Genomic DNA, 22,331 nt, shown 5'->3' on the forward strand with positions numbered 1-22,331 from the left:
AGATTCCCCTTCATCCTTCTGAATTTCAGCACCAATCCAGAGCCACCAAATGTTCTGCGTATGATAACCCTGTCATTCCCAGAACTTTTCTTGTGCACCTCATCTGAACTCTCTCCAGTGCCAGCACATCTATCCTCAGATGACGAGCCCAAAACTGTAAACAGCACTCAGGGTGAGGCCTTCCCAGTACCTTATAAAGCCTCAGCATCATATTCCTGTTTCAGTATTCTACACCTCTTCAAACGAATGCAAATATCCCATTTCCCTTCCTAACCATCGGCTCAACCTGTAAGTAAACCTTTAGGGTGTTCCGCACAAGAGCTCCCAAGTCCGTTTGCATCTCAGAATTTTGGATTTTTCCCCGTTTAGAAAATAGTCAGCACATTTATTTCTATTAACAACGTGCATGACAATACATTGTCCAACATTTTGTTTATTTGCCACTTTTTCGCCCATACATCTAATTTCTCTCTGTCCTTCTGCAGTCTACCAGGTACGTCAACACTATCTAGCCTCCATCCTGCTTCGTATTATCTGCAAACTTGACAACAAAACTATCTTTTCCATTTTCGAATCATTGATATATTGAATAAATAGAAGTGGTCCCGACATCGACAGCTACGGAATACCACTAGTCACTGCAGCCAACCAGAAAAAAGCATCCTCTGAATCGCAGTCGCTGCCTCCTACCAATCAGGCATGTTCTAACTTTGCCAGTAACTTTACCTTATTAGCACGGGATCTTATCTTGGTAAGCAGGCTCATGCATGTAATCTTGTCAAAGTCGTTCTGATAGGTCAAATATACAACACAAATTGCACCTGCTTTATGTATCCTATTTGCTATCGCCTCATAGAATTCCGATACGTTCACCAGATATGACTTACCCTAAAGGCAACCATGCTGACTTTGTCCTATCTTGTCCTGTGTCACCAAGTAGTCCATAACCTCTCTGTTAACAATTGACTCCAACATCTTCAGAAACACTGAGGTTAGGATAACTGGTCTATAATTTCCTTTCTGCTGCCCTTCTCCTTTGATAACGAGTGGAGTGACAAATGCAATTTTCCAGTTCTCTTGCACCATGCCGGAGTCCAATTTATTTTTGTAGGAAAAATCATTACTAGTTCCTTCACAGTCTCTTCTGCTGCCTCTTTCAGGAGCCTACAGTGCAGTTCACCTCTTAAGGATGAGTAATTTTTCCTTAGGATTTTCAACTATTTGAGCAACTTCTTCTTTGTAATGGAAACTACATTCATTTCTCTTCATTCACGCCTTTAAAAATCTGGCATACTTCTAGTGCCTTCCACAGTGATTAGTCCTTCTATGTCTCTATTGGGAATAAGGAAGACGCAATATTTAAAAAAATAACCCACCCACTTCCAGTTGCTGCGGGAAAAACTATGTGAATTTATGTACTGATCGATGACATTGTTGAGGCAGGCACGACTTAATTAACATTTGTTCTGTCGCTTAAACTGCTGACGTATTTCATTTGGCAAAGTTTATATCTTAGCTGGTTGCACATACAGGTGAATATTCCAGACTGATATAGTCCTGGGTGCATCGGATGAGAAAATATAAGGAATGACCGGTAATAAACCTGTATGCAATACATGAAATTGTAATTATTCGTTAACCGCATTTCTTCAGTTTTATCGGGATCACGTCGGAACTCACTTTCTTAAATGGAAACACAAAGTAAAGGTCATCCAATAACGTAGAGCCACAGCAACACACAATACCGGAGAAACTCATGAGGTCAGAAAGAATCAATTGAAGTTATGGAAAAGTCGACGTTTGAATAAGTTGCATATAAACTTTTAGGGTGCTCTGTAAACGAACTCCCAATCCGTTTGCAGCTCAGAGTTTTGGATTTTCTCCTGTTCAGAAATAGTCTGCTGTCACAGTCCGGAGTCCGGTCCGTGAAATCCGCGTTCCGGTTCACGGTCCGGTCCATGGTTCCTTGTTCCGAGGTTTCTGGTTCTCCCCAGTTTCTGTTGTGGGCACATGTTTCTCGTTATGGGGCTGAGACATGAATACCTCTGCAAACCCGGGATTCCCCGCTGGACTGTTCTGTTCCCCTTGCTCACTTCCCCGCCCCCCCCCCCTCGCCTGACTCTCTGCCTATATACCTCGTCTGACTCCCGGCCTGGATACCTGGCCTTACACCCTGCTTGCTCACCTTGCCTGGATACCCCGCATGTATACCCTCCCTGTACCACTGAAGTGTTACGGCCAGAGCAAGAGAGGAGCCTTGTTAGGTTTAAATAAAGAACTGTCTTTTGAAGTATTGAACTGTCTCTTGGTGTCCACGCCTTCGCTAGGTGGGTCCGGCCGTTTGCCGCCACCTTGCGTTGGGATCCGTCTCCTCATGTTCAGTGATCTGTATATGAGTCCCGGCTCTACGTCCTGTTCCCAAGGAAGGGTCCCGGCTCTGTGTTCCGTGCACCTGTCTCTTCTAGTCCAAGGCTCCGTGCTTCTGAAGGCTCTCGTCCAGCCCGTGCCTAGTCCAGTCCTATCCGAATCCTGTCCATGTGCCTTTACCAATCCTTGTGCCGCGCCCTACCCAGGAGTTCCTCACCCAATCCATGTCCAGCCCTGTAGCCTCGTCTTGTCCTAGCCTAGTTCTGGAGTCCGAACCCGAGTCAAGTCCCAGGTTCTGGGTCCTTGCCCAGTCTCTGGCTTAGAGTCCATATCCAAGCCTCGAAGTACCCGAGACTCAAGATCTCAGAGGGATAGAGCAGTGAAAGAAGTGCATGGAGTAAAGCCAGATCTAACATATAGAGAGGCTTTGAGGAAAGAGAAGCAGAATAAACGGTGTAAAGACAGTAAGGAAGAAGGGCTGAAATGTGTGTATCTCAATGCAAGAAGCATCAGGAACAAAGGCGATGAACTGAGAGCTTGGATATATACATGGAATTATGATGTAGTGGTCATTACAGAGACTTGGCTGGCACCAGGCCAGGAATGGATTCACAATATTCCAGGATTTCAGTGCTTTAAAAGGGATAAAGAGGATGGAAAAAGGGGAGGAGGGGTGGCATTACTGGTCAGGGATACTGTTACAGCTACAGAAAGGGTGGGTAATGTAGCAGGAGACTCATTTGAGTCAGTTTGGGAGGAAGTCGGGAATAGGAAGGGAGCAGTTACTCTATTGGGGGTGATCTATAGGCCCCCTGGTAGCAGCAGAGATACAGAGGAGCAGATTGGGAGACAGATTTTGGAAAGGTGGAAAAATAACTGGGTTGTTATCATGGGTGACTTTTAATTCCCTGATATTGATTGGCACCTGATTAGTTCCAAGGGTTTAGATGGGGCAGAGTTTGTTAAGTGTGTCCACGACGGATTCCTGTCACAGTATATGGACAGGCCGATTAGGGGGAATGTCATTCTAGATCTAGTACTTGGTAATGAACCGGGTCAGGTCACAGATCTCTCAGTGAGTGAGCATCTGGGGAACAGTGACCACCGCTCCCTGGCTTTTAGCATTATCATGGAAAAGGATGGAATCAGAAAGGACAGGAAAATTTTTAATAGAGGATGGGCAAATTCTGAGGCTGTAAGGCTCGAACTTGCGGGTGTGAATTTGTACGATGTTTTTGCAGGGAAATGTACTATGGACATGTGGTCGATGTTTAGAGATCTCTTGCAGGGATCTGTTAGGGATAAATTTGTCCCGGTGAGGAAGATAAAGAATGGTAGGGTGAAGGAACCATGCGTGACAAGTGAGGTAGAAAATCTAGTCAGGTGGAAGAAGGCAGCATACATGAGGATTAGGAAGCAAGGATCAGATGGGTCTATTGAGGAATATAGGGAAGCAAGAAAGGAGCTTAAGAAGTGGCTGAATAGAGCAAGAAAGAGGTACGAGAAGGCCTTGACGAATAGGGTAAAGGAAAACCCCAAGACCTTCTTCAATTATGTTAACAGAAAAAAGGATGGCAGGAGTAAAGGTAGGACAGATTAGAGATAAAGGTGGGAAGACGGCCTGGAGGCTGTGGAAGTGAGCGAGATCCTCACTGAATACTTCTCTTCGGTATTCACCAATGAGAGGGAACTTGATGATGGTTAGGACGATATGAGTGTGGTTGATTTTCTGAAGCATGTTGATATTAAAAGAGAGGAGGTGTTGGAGTTGCTAAAATACATTAGGACAGATAAGTCCCCGGGACCTGACGGAATATTCCCCAGGCTGCTCCATGAGGCGAGGGAAGAGATTGCTGAGCCTCTGGCTAGGATCTTTATGTCCTCGTTGTCCACGGGAATGCTACCAGGGGATTGGAGGGAGGCGAATGTCATCCCCTTGTTCAAAAATGTTCGTAGGGATAGTCCGGGTAATTATAGAACAGTGAGCCTTACGTCTGTGGTGGGAAAGCTGTTGGAAAAGATTCTTAGAGATAGGATCTCTGGCATTTAGAGAATCATGGTCTGATCAGGGACAGTCAGCATGGCTTTGTGAAGGGCAGATCGTGTCTAACAAGCCTGATAGAGTTCTTTGAGGAGGTGACCAGGCATATAGATGAGGGTAGTGCAGTGGATGTGATCCTTATGGATTTTAGTAAGGCATTTGACAAGGTTCCACACGGTAGGCTTATTCAGAAAATCAGAAGGCACGGGATCCAGGGAAGTTTGGCCAGTTGGATTCAGAATTGGCTTGCCTGCAGAATGCAGAGGGTCGTGGTGGAGGGAGTACATTCAGATTGGACGATTGTGACCAGTGGTGTCCCACAAGGATCTGTTCTGGGACCTCAACTTTTCGTGATTTTTATTAACGGCCTGGATGTGGTGGTAGAAGGGTGGGTTGGCAAGTTTGCAGACGACACAAAGGTTGGTGGTGTTGTAGATAGTGTAGAGGATTGTCAAAGATTGCAGAGAGACACTTATAGAATGCAGAAGTGGGCTGAGAAGTGGCAGATGGGGTTGAACCCGGAGAAGTGTGAGGTGGACACTTTGGAAGGACAAACTCCAAGGCAGAGTACAAAGTAAATGTCACGATGCTTGGTAGTGTGAAGGAGCAGAGGGATCTGGGGATGTTCACAGATCCCTGAAAGTTGCCTCACAGGTGGATAAGGTAGTTAAGAAAGCTTCTGGGGTGTTAGCTTTCGTAAGTGGTGGGATAAAGATTAAGAGTTGCGATGTAATGATGCAGATCTGTAAAACTCTGGTTAGGCCACACTTGGAGTATTGTGTCCAGTTCTGGTCGCCTAAGTATAGGAAGGATGTGGAAGCATTGGAAAACGTACAGAGGAGATTTACCAGGATGCTGCATGCTTTAGAGACTATGGATTATGATCAGAGATTAAGGGAGCTAGGGCTTTACTCTTTGGAGAGAAGGAGGATGAGAGGAGACTTGATAGATGTGTACAAGATAATAAGAGGAATAGATAGGGTGGATAGCCAGCCCCTCTTCCCCAGGACACCACTGCTCAATACAAGAGGACATGGCTTTAAAGTAAGGGTGGGAAGTTCAAGGGGGATATTAGAGGAAGGTTTTTGACTCAGAGAGTGGTTGGTGCGTGGAATGCACTACCTGAGTCAGTGGTGGAGGCAGATACACTAGAGAAGTTTAAGAGACTACTAGACAGGTATATGGAGGAATTTAAGGTGGCGGCTTATATGGGAGGCAGGTTATGAGGGTCAGCACAACATTGTAGGCCGACGGGCCTGTACTGTGCTGTACTATTCTATGTTCTATGTTCCGTGACCCCAGCCGGCAGCCAAGCTCAAAATCCCAAGCCAAGCTCCAAGAACCCAGGCCTCGAGGATCCCAAGTCAAGCTCCAAGAACCCAAGCCTTCAGGATCCCAAGCCAAGTTCCAAGAACCCAAGCCTCTAGACCTCAGCCGGTCTCCAAGCTCAAGCCTCAAGACCAAGACCCCAGCCTGTCTCCAAGCTCAGGCCTCTAGACCCCAGCCACGTCTTGTCCTGAAGCCATGTCATGTCCTTGACTGGTTCTGGGGTCCGAGCCCGAGGCATGACCCAGGTTCTGGGTCCTTGTCCAGTCTCGGGCTCGGAGACGAGGCCTTGTCTCCCAGTCCATGGTTTCTAGCCTTGGTCTTGCTTTCCCTAGTCCAACTCTGCGTTGTTGACCCTGATCCTGTCTGTATCCTGTCACGTCCCTACTCTAGTCAAGTCCCGTTCCTTGTACTTCAGTGTCTGCGTCTCGCATTTCGGTCCGTTCCCAGCACCCTATTGTGACATCTGCAGTTTACTTCTACTAATAAAGTGCATGATCATGCATCTTCCAGCATTGTATTTCTTTTGCCGCTTTCGTGCCCATACACCAAATATGTTGAAGTCCTGCTGCGCTCGACAAACTGATTCTCTCGAGATCTATTAACAACCAAATTTTCCTAATCTACCTGCATGTTGAGATCTTCCATGTCTATCATAATATTGCCCTTTTGACACGGCTTTTCTGTTTCCGTTGTATTCTACAGTCTACATCCCAGTACTGTTTGGAGAGCTGCCGGTAATGCATCAAGGGTCCTTTCATTATTGAACGGACAAAGGTTTAAAATCTTCCTATACTATGCCATATCTTTCTCAGCATTTGATGCCATTCACTTACTGCAGAGCCAAGTCACCCTCTCTGTGTATGTTCCTATTTTTTCGGTAAAAGGTGCAACCTAGGACATTCGGCTTCCAATTTCAACCATGAAACAGTGTTGTCCACAACATCAGACGCGAAAAATTTTTTAAAGTGCAACAAGACCATCCAGCGTATTTCTTATATTCTTTGCAATGAGATATAGACTTTGAGTGCTGCATTTGCAACCCGGTTTCCTTCTGCATCCTAATGTCTCATGCCTGGAACTCACCCCACCGGCTTCATTTTTTTTCCGATCATCTTGGGAACTAGCTGATTTGATCAGCATTTCTGCTGCGATGATATACATATGCTGCAGTTCGAGGACCTGATAATGAGTTCATATCTGAAGAGAATCCTTGACGAGGATGACTTGAACCCAGATGCCGTAGTATCCGAAGCAAGAATGGAGAAACGGTATCAAACTGGATAGAGAACCAGGCAAATCCTTTAAAGCGTTACTTTCTTGTGTTGTTCAAATTCCTGACCATTCAAATAACATATATTCCCATATTAAATATCCAAATAATGCAGCTTTCAGATTGATCTGGACTTACAGAATTTTAGAGATTCGCCACCTGCTGGGAGAGACTCCTACGCCTCTCAATTTCAAATGAAAACCGCATTATTTTGTGACAATATTCTCTCGTTCAATGCTCTCCCCCGAGGAAAACACTGTAACCTTTGTCTAGTCATGACCCACTAAGGTCACAGATATTTCATTAAGATTATCCTCCACCTTCTAAACTTCAAATAACTCAACTCATCTTTCTCACTTAAAGATCCCATTTCCCAATCAATAGACAATAGGTGCAGGAGTAGGCCATTCGGCCCTTCGCGCCAGCACCGCCATTCACTGTGATCATGCCTCATAATCCACAATCAGTATCCAGTTCCTGCCTTATCCCTATAACCTTTGATTCCGTCTATCTTTAAGAGCTCTATCCATCTCGTTTTTGAAAGCATCCAGAGACTTAACCTCCACAGCCTTCTGGGACAGAGCATTCCATATATCCACCACTCTCTGGGTGAAAAAGTTTTTACTCAACTCCGTTCTAAATGGCCCTTATTTACCCCTTATTCTTAAATTGTGGCCTCTGGTTCTGGACTCACCCATCAGCGGGAATTTGCTTCCTGCCTCCAGCGTGTCCAATCCCTTAATAATCTTATATGTTTCAATAAGATCCCCTCTCAGCCTTCTAAATTCCAGAGTACACAAGCCCAGTCGCTCCAATCTTTCGACATATGACAATCCCGCCATCCTGGGAATTAACCTTGTGAACCCACGCTGCACTCCCTCAATAGCAAGAATGCACTTCCTCAAATTTGGAGACCAAAATTTGGTAGTGTGGTCCCATAGGGCCCCGTACAGCTGCAGAAGGACCTGTTGCTCTCATACTCAATTCCCCTTGTTATGAAGGTCAGCATGCCATTTGCTTTCTTCACTGCCTGCTGTACTTGCATGCTTGCTTTCAGTGACTGATGTACAAGAACACCGAGATCTCGTTGTGCTTCCCCTTTTCCTAACTTGACTCCATTTAGATAACAATCTGCCTTCTCGTTCTTACCACTAAAGTGGATAACCTCACATTTATCCACATTAAACTGCATCTGCCATGCATCTGCCCACTCACCCAGCCTGTCCAAGACACCCTGCATTCCCATAACATCCTCCTCACATTTCACACTGCCACCCAGCTTTGTGTCATCGGCAAATTTGCTAATGTCACCTTTAATTCCCTCATAAAAATCATTAATATATATTGTAAACAGCTGCGGTCCCAGCACTGACAACTGCGGTACCCCACTGGTCACCGCCTGCCATTCCGAAAGGGACTCGTTAATCGCTACTCTTTGTTTTATGTCAGCCAATCGATTTTCAGTCCATGTCAGTACTCTGCGCCCAATACCATGTGCCCTAGTTTTGCCCTCTAATCTCCTATGCGGGACTTTATCAAAGGCTTTCTGAAAGTTCAAGTACACAAGATCCACTGGCTCACCTCTGTCCATTTTCATAGTTACATTCTCAAAAAATCCAGAAGATTAGTCAAGCATGATTTCTCCTTGATAAATCCATGCTGACTCGGACCAATCCTGTTACTACTATCCAGATGTGCCGTAATTTCATCTTTTATAATTGACTCCAGCATCTTCTCCACCACCAACGTCAGGGTAACCGGTCTATAATTCCCTGTTTTCTCTCTTTCTCCGTTCTTGAAGACAGGGACAACATTAGCCACCCTCCAATCCACAGGAACTGATCCTGAATCTATAGAACATTGGAAAATGATTACCAATGCGTCTACGATTTCTAAAGCCACCTCCTTAAGTACCCTGGGATGAAGACCATCAGGTCCCAGGGACTTATCAACTTTCAGAGCCAACAGCCTATCCAACACTATTTCCTGCCTAATATAAATTTCCTTCAATTCATCCAGTATCCTAGGTCCTTTGGCAACTATTACATCTGGGAGATTGTTTGTGTCTTCCCTAGTGAAGACAGATCCAAAGTACCTGTTCAACTCGTCTGCTATTTGCTTGTTCCCCATAATAAATTCACCCGCTTCTGTCTTCAAGGGCCCAATTTTGGTCTTATCTATTTTTTTTTTCCTTTTCACATACCCAAAGAAGCTTTTACTATCCTCCTTTATATTCTTGGCTAGTTTACCTTCGTACCCCATTTTTTTCTACGCGTATTGCCTTGTTAGTTATCTTCTGCTGCTCTTTAAAAGTTTCCCAATCCTCCGGTTTCCCACTCGTCTTTGCTATGTTATACTTCTTCTCTTTTATTTTTATACTATCTATTAATTTTGGATAAATATGCTGAGCCTAAATATGAATCTTGTCCATTGAATTGGAACACTACAATACGTCAATAATGTTGGTTTGCACTTTTTTAACCCCCCCCCCCATTTTTTTCATGGTTCTATACATGCTATGTGCTAATAATATGGATCCAATTTATTGAAAGTTGATCATATATCACTATGTATATAAACGAAGCAATGCCAGTACAACTGCAAATCAAAGATTTTTTTTCTCTGCACTGATACCCGCTGTATTCTTCCACTATGAATTCCCGCATACGACAGCATACATAATATTTCCAGTATTTTGAATAGTCCATTACTAACTGTCAAATGTTAAGTCTTTCGGAATAGAGGCGGCATACTTGAACCGAAATGAAACAGTCAGTATACATGCACTATACTTTTTTTGTCCACAACAAGTAAAAATCTAGAATTTATTTAGATATATGGAGACTAAGAATTAATAGCAGAGCAATGTGGAACGATGCGATGTTTATAACCATTTATTGTACAGTTGGGAGAGTTAAATTGTGTTATTACGTATTTATCCTTTAACATTATGATTGTTGTCAATGCTTCTCTTGATTCTCTATTTCAGAGCTTTCGCCGCAACCGCAAATCTCCATCACTCCGGAATACCCAGTGTATGTGCAAGGTGAACGCATCACTATTGTCTGCACTGCTTCACGCCCTAATACAGTTGGTCAGTTTCAGTTGATAAAAGACTCCGTCACTCTCATCAACAGCACAACAAACCAAGGGCAGTTCGCCTATGATATTGGAAACCTGTCCCAGTCCAAAGCAGGCAACTATACGTGCGTCATGTTCTCGCAGATCTCCGGTCGATGGATCCATTCACCTGCCAGCTATCCTGTTAGCGTACTTGTCACAGGTCAGTTTGACATACCGGGAATGTAGTACATAGTATAAGGTAAACAAATCAGCGCATTTAATACCATAATGATGTGAAAACAATGGCAAGGTACTACGATACCTGTAACCAATCATTTTCTTTAAGGAGGTTACGATCTCCACTTGACGGCATGTGTTCCCTCCGGGCGTTCTGGTTTCATTTGCAGTCCAAAATCGACCCCGTTGGTAGGTTAATTGGGTATCCCTACTGATGCTCCGCAGGAAATAAAGGCGCTATTGCGCCTTTTTGACCAGGGTGGAGGAGTTCAGGGACCAGATGAGATCCTCGGAAATGTGGACACCAAGGAATTTGAAGCTTGATACACGCTCCTCTACAGCTCCGTTGATGTAGATGGGGACGTGACGGTGGCTCCTAGCATGCATGAAGTCCACAATGATCTCCTTGGTCTTCTGGGTGTTAAGGGCCGGGTTTTTTTCGGCACACCACGCGGCCTGGTGCTGGACCTCGTCCCTGTAGGCCGTCTCGTTATCTGCTCTGATCAGGCCAACCACCGTGGTGTCGTCTGCGAATTTGATTATGGAGTTAGAACCATGTACAGCAACGTAGTTATAGCTGAAAAAGGAGTACAGAAGAGGGCTCAGCGCACAGCCTTGAGGAGGAGAGGTTATCTAACTTAACTGATTGGGGTCTGTTAGTCGGAAAATCCAAGATGCAATTGCAGAGGGATGAGCTGATACCAAGCTGGCGAAGTTTGGCGATCAGCTTGGAGGAGATCACAGTATCGAATGTCGAACTGAAGTCAATGACCAGCATTCTGACGAAAGAGTTCGGGCTGTCCAGGTGGGTCAGGGCAGAGTGAACTGCCGTGGAGATGGTGTCATCGGTTGACCTATTGGTGCGGTAGGCAAATTGATGGGGGTCCAGGGTGAATCCGTCAACATTACCTACGGAACGACACGTCATGGCTCTACTGGACAGTTTCAGTTATTGAAGGATTCCATATAAATCATGAACAGTACCAACGACCAACATTATTTCGCCAATCGAATTAGCAACTTGAATCCCAACAGCGAAGGAAACTACACCTGTTCCCTTCGACGGCCGCGTTCTTCCACAAGCCAATCTGTTCAAATAATGCAAACACGAGGAATTCTGCAGATGCTGGAAATTCAAGCAACACATATCAAAGTTGCTGGTGAACGCAGCAGGCCAGGCAGCATCTCTAGAAAGAGGTACAGTCGACGTCTCGGCCCGAAACGTCGACTGTACCTCTTCTTAGAGATGCAGCCTGGCCTGCTGCATTCACTAGCAACTTTGATGTGTATTGCTGTTCAAAGAATGATCACAGGTCAGCTGGGTATTATTGTTCTCCAGTAGGTTCTCAAAACAAAATGTAGACGCTATGACAACGGGTAATACAAACGCCCAGCCATCCTGCGGTTGTTACATATTTTCTGCACACATCTTCCCCATGTACATTCTGACATTGAGAAATTTCATTATCTTTATTACTGTACCTTTTCGTGTACTATGATGTAATATCTCAGGGACAGTAAGACTTTCGTGGTGCCTGACTGTTGGATTTTCCAGCTTTTTAGAAGCCACCATCATCAGCACCATAGCCCACTGATAATTTGATGTTGCATCGAAGCGGAACAAAATGTGCCAAGAACGCTTTGAGGAAAAATGCGAGGGTAGGAAATGAAACATTGATTTTAAAGCTGGAGAACACTGCCTTCTCAGCTTAGCGAGTACAGGAGAGAGAAATATCCCGCCGAACCAAAACCTAAAACAACGAATCCGATAGTTTAAATACGCCCTAACTAGATATTTATAAAGCTGCGACATAATGGGAAGATAAGAACAAGAGGAGCACACGGGAAGTGAAAAAAAAATACCAGAAGGAATTGGCTAAAAGGTCCAGGTACACTTATAAGACTTTAGAATACTCTCATGCTTCTTGTATGCTTGGCTTAAACCTGCTTCCACATTCAGTTCCCAAAGCACTCAGATCTCCGTGTATTCAATCATTTTTCTATCATCAGCTTATAATATTTAACGATCAAACCACTACCAGCCACGTATGCAGAGATTTGTTGCGGTTATTAGCCTGCGAGACAACAATTTTCCTGGCCTCTCAATGTTAAATGCAAAGTCCCTCTTACTCTTCTGAATCCCATTGAAAACGGATTCAAATTCCCAGACCTCTGGAACTGGCCTGTCATACCGTTCAATTCACTATTTACTTACAACTATTTATGAATGGATCACATATAACCAGGTTCAGGATGATATTATGCAAATACCGTATGTCTCCTTTAATGTCGTAGGTAAGAGCAAAGGGATGCATAAGAGCAAAGGGAAAGTGATGTTTCGTCAACTCCTCAATAAAATAAAATAGTGAATTCAATTTAAGGTGTTGTTCAGTCGGTAATCGAACATGCAGTCTAAAATTGTGTTTTGACTAATTAATTAATACAGCAGCAGAAGAGGGCGAATACTCCTTTCGCATATTTGAAGGCGCACTCATAGCAATTCTTCTGCATGTCTCTCGTTTCAGATGCTACGCCTGGACCCCAAATCTACAAAAGTCCTGATTATTCGATCTTTCTGCCAGGGGAAACAGTCAACATAACCTGCGTTGCAGAACATCCCGTTGAAATGGGGCTGCTTCGGTTAACGAAAGACACCGTCCCTCTCATCAACAGCAGTGAACACCATGAACACCGACGAGATGTCTCTTATATCATGAAAAATGTGAGCAAAGACATGGCTGGCGTCTACGCCTGCGTTCTGCTTACACAAATATGTGGTCGATGGATAACTTCCCCTGACAGCCGACATGTTCGTGTTATAGTCACAGGTTAGTGTCTCGGTTTCTGTTATGCAATTTTATGCACTGATTGGTAGTATTAGAACATTGATCAAAGTCTAATACAGCACCAGGAACAGAGTTCCACCGAGCTAGTTCAGTCAGTTAGCAAATGCTCAACTAAACTAATTCCTTTTGCCGACAGAATATTCATACCCTTTCATTTCCTGCACTATTAAGTGCTAATCACAAAGGCTCCAGAACGCCTCTGCCGTATTTAGTTCCATCCCCACACTCGAAAACCATGCAGCATATTTCAGCATACAACACTCTCTGCGCAAAGACCTGACCGCATTAATATGCTTATAATCTTCCTCGTCTTGCCTTAAATTCAAGCTCTCTGATATGAGATATTTCAAACCTCGACAAATCTATCCTCTTTATGAGTACCACACTTTTATAAATAGTTACGAGAGCTCACCTCAATCACCGCCGCTCCAGAGAAAACAACAGATTTTTAACCATTCTCTCTGACTGTACATGGCTTTTAATCCAGGCAGCTTTCTGGTAAACATCTGCTGCAGCCTTCCCCCAGTTCGCGTAAAATCTCCCCAATCTTCCGATAATAGTGCGATCATAACTGAATAGAATATCCCGGAAGCAGTCTCCCTAGAGATTTATGGAAGTATAACATGATTTCATAACTCTTAAACTCAGTTCCTCTGCCAATAAGTTGAGGTAGGCCTATTTCCTTCTTTGGCACTCTGTCAACCAGTTTAGTTATTTTCAGGGAGCTGTGATCTTGGACCCAAAGTCTTCAATTCAAGACACTGGAAATTTCAGTGAATTCGGTTTGGTAACCGCATCTTCTCCATCATATCCATCTGCACAGTGTCACCACTAGGTTGCGTGCTTCGCCCGTTGGAAGACTCGTTTTATAGTGGTTAGCACACATTTTACATTACAGAGCAGGGGAGGAGTGTTGAATGTCTGCCATTGACTGTAACGATTTTCTACGTTCTCTCCTATACAAAGTGGGGTTTTTCCTAGTGCTCCTGTTCTCTCTGACAGGTCAAAGACTCACTGGAATTGTCGGGTAATTGTACATTGTAAATTATCCCGTGATTTGGCTAGGATTAAATCGAGGGATTGATGCTCAGCGTGGCTTGAAGGTGTGGGATGGCTACATCTGCGCTGTTTCTCAATAATAAATAAAAGTAAATATATACTAATGAATATGTGGCTAACCACAGTTATAATGCCATATAAATATTTACTGACGATAATAAAGTCGTTGGTCGAATCATAGATAGTGACGACGGAGTTTGATATCATGGGGAGTGCTACCAAAACAACAACATCACAACTCAACGTCAACAAGACCAAAGAACTGATTATTAACTTTAGGAAGATGAAATCGGAGGTCCAAAAACAGTCCCCATCAGAAGTTGAGCGCGTCAGGAAGTTTAAACTTTTCGCTGTTATTCTTTCAGAGGATCTGCCCTGGTCTCAATAGCTAAGCGCAATTACGGTTAAAACAGCCTTGCCTTCCCGAGAAGCTTGCGAAGATTAGTTGTGATATCGGAAACTTTGGAAATGTTCTACAGATGTGAGGTGGAGAATGGTAGTCCGAACGGTAATCTACGACGGGTAAACTGGATGAATTCTCATGCAGTATTTTAACACAACAACAACAACTAAACTTACCCGTATTTAAGTTGCTTTATTTTAGAAAGTTTACTCACGATACACATACTTACGTTATTTTTTTTCAGAACCTTGTCCTTAGCCATACATTGTTAAGAGTCCCGCCGACTCGACATACGTTATTGGACCATCGGTCACTATTACCTTCACGGTTACAAATCGTAATTCCATTTGGCGAATCCAGTTATTGAAGGTGTCCATGCCAATCATCAACAACAATGGTGATCAACGACACTTTATTTATCATAGAAACATAGACACATGGAAAACCTACCACAGAATATAGGTCTTCAGCCCACAAAACTGTGCCGAATGTGTCCTAAACTTAGAACTACCTAGCCTTACCCATAGCCCTCTATTTTTCTAAGCTCCATGTACCCATCCAGGAGTCTCTTAAAAGACCCTATCGTTTCTGCCTCCACCACTGCCGCCGCCGGCTGCCCATTCCACGCACTGACGACTCTGCGTAAAAAAAAACTTACTCCTGATATAACCGCGATGCCAAATTCCAAGCACCTGTAAACTATACACTCTCATGCTAGCCGTTTCAGCCCTGTAAAAAAGCCTCCGACTACCCACACGATTAATACCTCTCATTATCCTGTACACCTCTATCAAGGTACCACTCATCTTCCATCGCTCCAAGGAGAAAAGGCCAAGTTCACTCAACCTATTCACATAAGGCATGCTCCCCAATCCGGGCAACATCCTTGCAAATCTTCTCTGCACTCTGTACATGATTTCCACGTCTTCCCTGTAGTGAGTCGACCAGAACTGAGCAGAATAGACTAAGTGGGTCTGACCAAGGTCCTATATAATGGCAACATTACCTCTCAGCTTTTAAACTCAATCCTACGATTGATGAAGGTCAATGCACCGTATACCTTCTTAACTACAGAGTCAACCTGCTCAACAGCTTTGAGTGTCCTATGGACGCGGACCCTATAATCCCTCTGATCTTCCACACTGCCAAGAGTCTTACCTTTAATACTATATACTGACATCATATTTGACATACCAAAATGAACCACCTCACAATTCTCCAAGTTGAAATCCATCTGCCACTTCTGTGCCCAGATTTGCATCCGATAATTGTCCTGCTGTAATCTCTTACAGCCCTCCAAACTGTTCACAGCACTCCCAGCCTTTGTGTCATCAGCAAATGCACTAACCCATCCCTCGACTTCCTCATCCAGGACATTTATAAAAAACACAAAGAGTAGGGGTTCCCAAAACATAATACTGAGGCATACTACACCACTAGTCACCGGCCTCCGTGCAGAATATGACCTGTCTACGACCACTCTTTGCTTTTTGTGGGCAAGCCAGTTCTGGATCCACAAAGCAAAGTCCTCTTGGATCCCATGCCTCCTGAGTAACTCAATAAGCCTTGCACAGGATAACTTATCAAATGCCTTGCCTAAATCCATATACTACATCTTTGGCTCTACCTTCATCAATGTGTTTAGTCACCTCCTTTAAAAATTCAATCAGGCTCGTAAGGCACGATCCTCCTTTCACAAAGCCATGCTGACTAATTCTTAATCATATTATGCTCCTCCAAATGTTCATAAATCCAGACTCTCAGGATCTTCTCCAGCAACTTACGTACTCTCTTTCTTGAATAAGGGAACAGCATCTGTCACCCTCCAATCCTCCGAAATCTCTTCTGTCCTTATTGATGATGCAAAGATTAACGCCAGAGGCTCACCAATCTGCTCCCTCGCTTTCTACAGTAGACTGCGGTGCATCCCCTCCGGTCCCGATGACTTATCCAACATGATGATTTCTAAACGCTCGAGTTATCCTATTCCTTAATATCTTCATGCACAAGCTTTGCAGTCCGCTGCAAGTCGTCAGTACAATCACCAAGATCCTTTTCCATAGAGAATAGTGAAGCAAAGTATTCATTAAGTACCTCTGCTATCTCCTTTGGTTCCATAAACACTTTTCCACTGTCACACTTAATTGGTCCTATTTTCTCACGTCTTATCCTCTTGCTCTTCATATACTTGCAGAATGCCTTGGGGTTTTCCTTAATCCTGCCCGCCAAGCCTTCCATGGCTGCTTCTAACTCACCGAATTTCATTCTTAAGTTATTTCCTGCTAGCCTTATAATTTTCCGGATCTCTAACATTACCTAGTTTCTTGCTCCTTTCGTAAGCTCTTCTTTTCTTCCTGACTAGATTTCCAACAGCCTTTTTGCACCACGGTCCCTGTACACTACCTTCCTTTCCCTATCTCATTGGAACGTACCTACGCAGAACCCCACGCAACTATCCCTTGAACATTTGCCACATTTCTTCCGTACGTTTCCCTGAGAACATCTGTTTCCAATTTATGCTACCAAGTTCCTGCCTGATAGCCTCATATTTGCTCTTACTCCAATTAAACGTTTCACTAACTTTTCTGTTCCCTTCCCCCTCCAATGCTATGGTAAAATAGATAGAACTATTACCACTATCTCCAAAATGATCTCCCACTGAGAGACTTGACACCTGACCAGGTTTATTTCCCAACACAATATCAAGTACGGCCTCTCCTCTTGTCGGCTTATCTACATATTGTGTAACGAAACCTTCCTAAACACACCTAACAAGCTCCACTCCATGTAATCCCCTCTCTCTAGGGAGATGCCAATCAATATTTGGGAAATTAAACTCCCCACCAAGACAACCCTGTCATTGTTACACCTTTGCAGAATCTGTCTCCCTATCTGCTCCTCGATGTCCCTGTTACTATAAAAACACACAGTAGTAGCGTTATTGACCCCATCCCATTCCTAACATCCACCTACAGAGACTCCGTAGACAACCTCTCCATGACTTCTTCCTTTTCTCCAGCCGCGACACTATCTCTAATCTATAGTGCCACGCCCCCACCTCTTTTACCTCCCTCCCTGTTTTTTTCTGAACCATCTAAACTCACCGCAATTGTAGTAATTGTACAATTGTAGTAGCCATTCCTGACCCTGCGCCATCTGAGTTTCTGTAATGGTCACGTCACCATAGCTCGAAATCCTGACCCTGTCGCAAGGATGTGGCGGTGGAACGAACCAAAGTGCTGAACACGGGCGCGGAGGCCTAGTCGGGAGGCGTTACGGTCGTTGTAATTGTAGTAGCCATTCCTGACCCTGCGCCATCTGAGTTTCTGTAGTGGTCACGTCACCATAGCTCGAAATCCTGACCCTGTCGCAAGGATGTGGCGGTGGAACGAACCAAAGTGCTGAACACGGGCGCGGAGGCCTAGTCGGGAGGCGTTACAGTCGTAGCGAGCGTAACAGGTGTCCAAGAGGGTCATTACCCGGAGCCTTGGTTTTAGTGGAGAATTCAGGAACGATGCTAGACTTAGAAATGATAGTCCTAAGATCCATGGAACGAGGTTACTCATACATGAGTCGACCAACGAACTGGCCGCTCCTTGTTGTGATCACGGGGTCTGTATCCTGCAGTCCCTGATGGGAAGCAGGTGTGTGTAGCTGGTGGAACTTGGGAATGATTGGAAATTAAATGAGGTGTTTGAGGCCCAATTGCTGAGATAAATGGAAAGGTGGGGGATTGCCAGGAGGGACCATGAAAGTAGCCCCCCCCCCCGCCCCGCCCCTGAACTGGAGCCTCAGGTCGATTCTGCAGGCCTGTCAGGATGGTGCCGATGAAAATGCTGGATGAGGGAAGGGTCTAGGATGAAGGAGCGGGGGATCCAGGAACGCGCTTCTGGACCGTACCCTTCTCAGTCCACCCGGTATTGGAAACCGCTGCCCCGACGGCGCTCATCTAGTAGTCGTCGGACGGTGTATGCCGGATGGTTGTCGATCATACGGGCAGGTGGGTGAGTCTCAGATAGGGGGCACAAGGGGCTGACGGAAACTGGATTTAATTGAGCCACATGAAAAGTTGGGTGGATGCGCATTGATCTTGGCAGCTTTAGGCGGACCACTGTGGGCTTCCCCGAGGAGCGGGGCGACTGGTTCTCTCTCTCTGACGCTCCTGAAGTCGATAGTCTAATCGAATGGCCAGCGAGATCAGAAAGTCCAGACAGTCTGTGTCGTCCCTCGCGGCCAAATCATCCTTGATCTTTTGCGAGAGGACCTGTCAAAACATCTCCCGTTGGGCCTCGTCATTTCACCCGCAGTCTACGGCTAAGGTACGGAACTCAATGGAATACCCTGGTCACGCTTCGAGAAGCCTGTCGAAGAGTAAGCAACCGTTTGGCGGCGTCCTTACCTCGAATGGATTGTTCGATATCTTTCCTGATTTCAGATACAAAGGAGGATAGGAGGAACAAAGCTCTGGTCGGTTATCTCATATCACGGTTGCCCAAGCCAAGGCATCCCCTCGTCGCAGCCCCATGATGTGCGCAATCTTTGTTTCATCGGAAGTGTAGGTACGTGGCTGCAGCTCGAAGAGAAGGGATAATTGTAACAGGAAGGCCGGGCACCTACTTAGGTTCCCTGGGCAGGGTTCAGTCTCGGGGACATACGGCTCTCGAGGGGGTTGTGTTGCTGATTCAGGGGCGAAGCCATCCCGAGCGGTGCGTTTTGGGGAGCCGGGGTTCTTGAAGGGGACGGGAAAAAAAAAACGCAGAGACCCGATCTGCTTGTTTACTGACCTTCTGCACATTCGTGGCTAGTGTCAGAAAGTTCCTGGCTAGCCAGGGGCTGTTGTACGGGATCGTTGTCGGCTGGGTTCATCGTGGCCAGTTCGTTCCGTCGCAAGGACGTGGCGGTGCAACGAACTCAAGTGCTGAACACGGGCGCGGAGGCCTAGTCGGGAGGAGTTACGGTCGTAGCGAGCGCGGAATGGGTGTCCTAGAGAGTCTTTACTCGGAGTCTTGTTTTTAGTAGAGAATTCAGGAACGATGCTAGACTTAGAACTGATAGTCCTAAGAATTATGAACGACGTTACCCATACACGAGTCGACCAAGGAACTGGCAGCTGCTTGTTGTGATCACAGGGTCTTTACCCTGCAATTCCTGATGGAAATCAGGGGTTTGTAGTTAGTGGAACCTGGGAATGTTTGGAAATAGAGGAGGTGATTGAGACCCAGTTGCTGAGATAAATGGCAAGGTGGGGATTGAAGAAGGGACCATGACAGATCCACGCTCTATGCTAATCCGCTTTATTCATGGTACTCCTCGCATTAAAGTAGACAGATCTCAATCCATCGATCTGAGCGTGTCCCTTCTCTTCGCCTGTCTATCTTCCCTTTCGCACTGTCTCCAATCTTTCTCGATTTGCTAGCCAATCTCCCTTTTCTCCGTCACTTCAATTCGTTTCCCATCCCCACAGCAATTCTAGTTTAAATTCTCCCCATAGGCTTAGCAGACCACCTTGCCAGGATATTGATCCCCTTGTGGTGATCAGGATCATCCCGGACCCTGGCACCTGGGAGGCAAACTATCATACGCGTTTCTTTCCTGCGTCCACAAAATTGCCTGTCTGACCCCTTAAGTATAGAGACCCCTGTCACTGCAGCAATCCTTTTCCTTTCCGTACCCTTCTGAGCCATAGGGCAGACGCTGTGCCAGAGGCGCGACCACTGTTTTTACCCCTTAGTTTGGCCGTCTCCCCCAACAGTACTCAGACAGGAGTACTTATTGTTAAGGGGACAGACACAGAGGTTATCTCTGGCATCTGCTTCTTACCCTTCCCTCTCCTAACCGTTACCAACCTATCAAATTATAAATAAAAATTCTGTCAGTAGAGCAAACTATGTTTGTATCATTTTTGACCCATGTATAGAACATAGAACATAGAATAGTACTGCACATTGCAGGCCCTTCGGCCCACAATATTATGCCGACCCTCAAATCCTGCCTCCCATATAATCCCGCACCTTAAATTCCTCCATATACCTGTCTAGTAGTCTCTTAAACCTCACGAGTGTATCTGCCTCCACAACTGGCTCAGGGAGTGGATTCCACGCACCAACCACTCTCTGAGTAAAAAACCTTCCTCTGCCATCCCCCTTGTACTTCCCACCCCTTATCTTGAAGCCATGTCCTCTTGTATTGAGCAGTGGTGACCTGGGGAAGAGCGGCTGGATATGCACTCTATCTATTCTTCTTATTAAATGGTACACCTCTGTCATGTCTCCTCTCATCCTTCTTCTCTCCAAAGAGAAAAGCCTTTGCTCCCTTAATCTCTGAAAATAATGCATACTCTCTGAACCAGGCAGCATCCTGGTAAATCTCCTCTGTACCCTTTCCAATGCTTCCACATCCTTCCAATAGAGAGGCGACCAGAAGTGGGCACAGTACTCCAAATGTGGCCGAACCACAGTTTTATACAGATGCATCATTACATCGCGACTCTTAAACTCGATCCTTCGACTTATGACAACTAACACCCCAGAAGCTTTCTTAACTACACTATCCACCTGCGAGGCAACTTTCAGGAATCTGTGGACATGTACCCCCGATCCTTCTGTGTCTCCACACTACAAAGTATCTTGTCATTTACTTTGTACTCTTTAGTTTGTAATTCCAAAGTATACCACCTCACACTTCTTAAAGTGGATAAATCCCCGGGACATGACAGGGTGTTCCCTCGGACCTTGAAGGAGACTAGTGTTGAAATTGCAGGGGCCCTGGCAGAAATATTTAAAATGTCGCTGTCTACAGGTGAGGTGTCGGAGGGTTGGAAAGTGGCTCATGTTGTTCTGTTGTTTAAAAAGGATCGAAAAGTGATCCGGGAAATTATAGGCCAGTAAGCTTAACGTGGGTAGTAGGTGAGTTATTGGAGGGAGTACTATGAGACAGAATCTACAAGAATTTGGATAGATAAGGACTTATTAGGGAGAGTCAACATGGCTTTGTGCGTGGTAGGTCATGATTGACCAATCTATTGGAGTTTTTTGAGGAGGTTACCAGGAAAGTGGATGAAGGGAAGGCAGTGGATATTGTCTACATGGACTTCAGTAAGGCCTTTGACAAGGTCCCGCATGGGAGGTTAGTTAGGAAAATTCAGTCGCTAGGTATACATGGAGAGGTGGTAAATTGGATTAGACATTGGCTTGATGGAAGAAGCCAGAGAGTAGTGGTAGAGAATTTCTTCTTTGAGTGGAGGCCTGTGACTAGTGGTGTGCCACAGGGATCAGTGCAGGGTCCATTGTTATTTGTCATCTATATCAATGACCTGGATGATAATGTGGTAAATTGGATCAGCAAGTTTGCTGATGATACAAAGATTGGAGGTGTAGTTGACAGTGAGGAAGGTTTTCAGAGCCTGCAGTGGGACTTGGACCAGCTGGAAAAATAGGCTGAAAAATGGCAGATGGCGTTTAATACAGACAAGTGTGAGGTATTGCATGTTGGAAGGACAAACCAAGGTAGAACATACAGGGTTAATGGTAAGGCACTGAGGAGTGCAGTGGAACAGAGGGATCTGGGAATACAGATACAAAATTCCCTAAAAGTGGCGTCATGGGTAGACAGGGTCGTAAAGAGAGCTTTTGGTACGTTGGCCCTTATTAATCAAAGTATTGAGTATAAGAGCTGGAATGTTGTTGTGAGGTTGTATAAGGCAGTGGTGAGGCCGAA

At 45.1% G+C, this 22,331-nt stretch overlaps 1 protein-coding gene across 2 annotated transcripts in view; it reads left to right on the forward strand.

The window, feature by feature from the left end:
• The window catches only part of LOC134338833 (deleted in malignant brain tumors 1 protein-like), a 118,844-nt gene that overhangs the window by 78,096 nt on the left and 18,417 nt on the right, over positions 1 to 22,331 (forward strand). For both annotated transcript variants that reach the window (XM_063034936.1, XM_063034937.1), the window contains exons 15-16: positions 9,997 to 10,290; positions 12,833 to 13,135. In XM_063034936.1, coding sequence (XP_062891006.1) covers positions 9,997 to 10,290; positions 12,833 to 13,135 — 597 coding nt within the window. The remainder of the gene's footprint in view (positions 1 to 9,996; positions 10,291 to 12,832; positions 13,136 to 22,331) is intronic.

Source organism: Mobula hypostoma, chromosome 28 (genome assembly GCF_963921235.1).
Source record: "Mobula hypostoma chromosome 28, sMobHyp1.1, whole genome shotgun sequence".
Classification (NCBI taxonomy): domain Eukaryota; kingdom Metazoa; phylum Chordata; class Chondrichthyes; order Myliobatiformes; family Myliobatidae; genus Mobula; species Mobula hypostoma.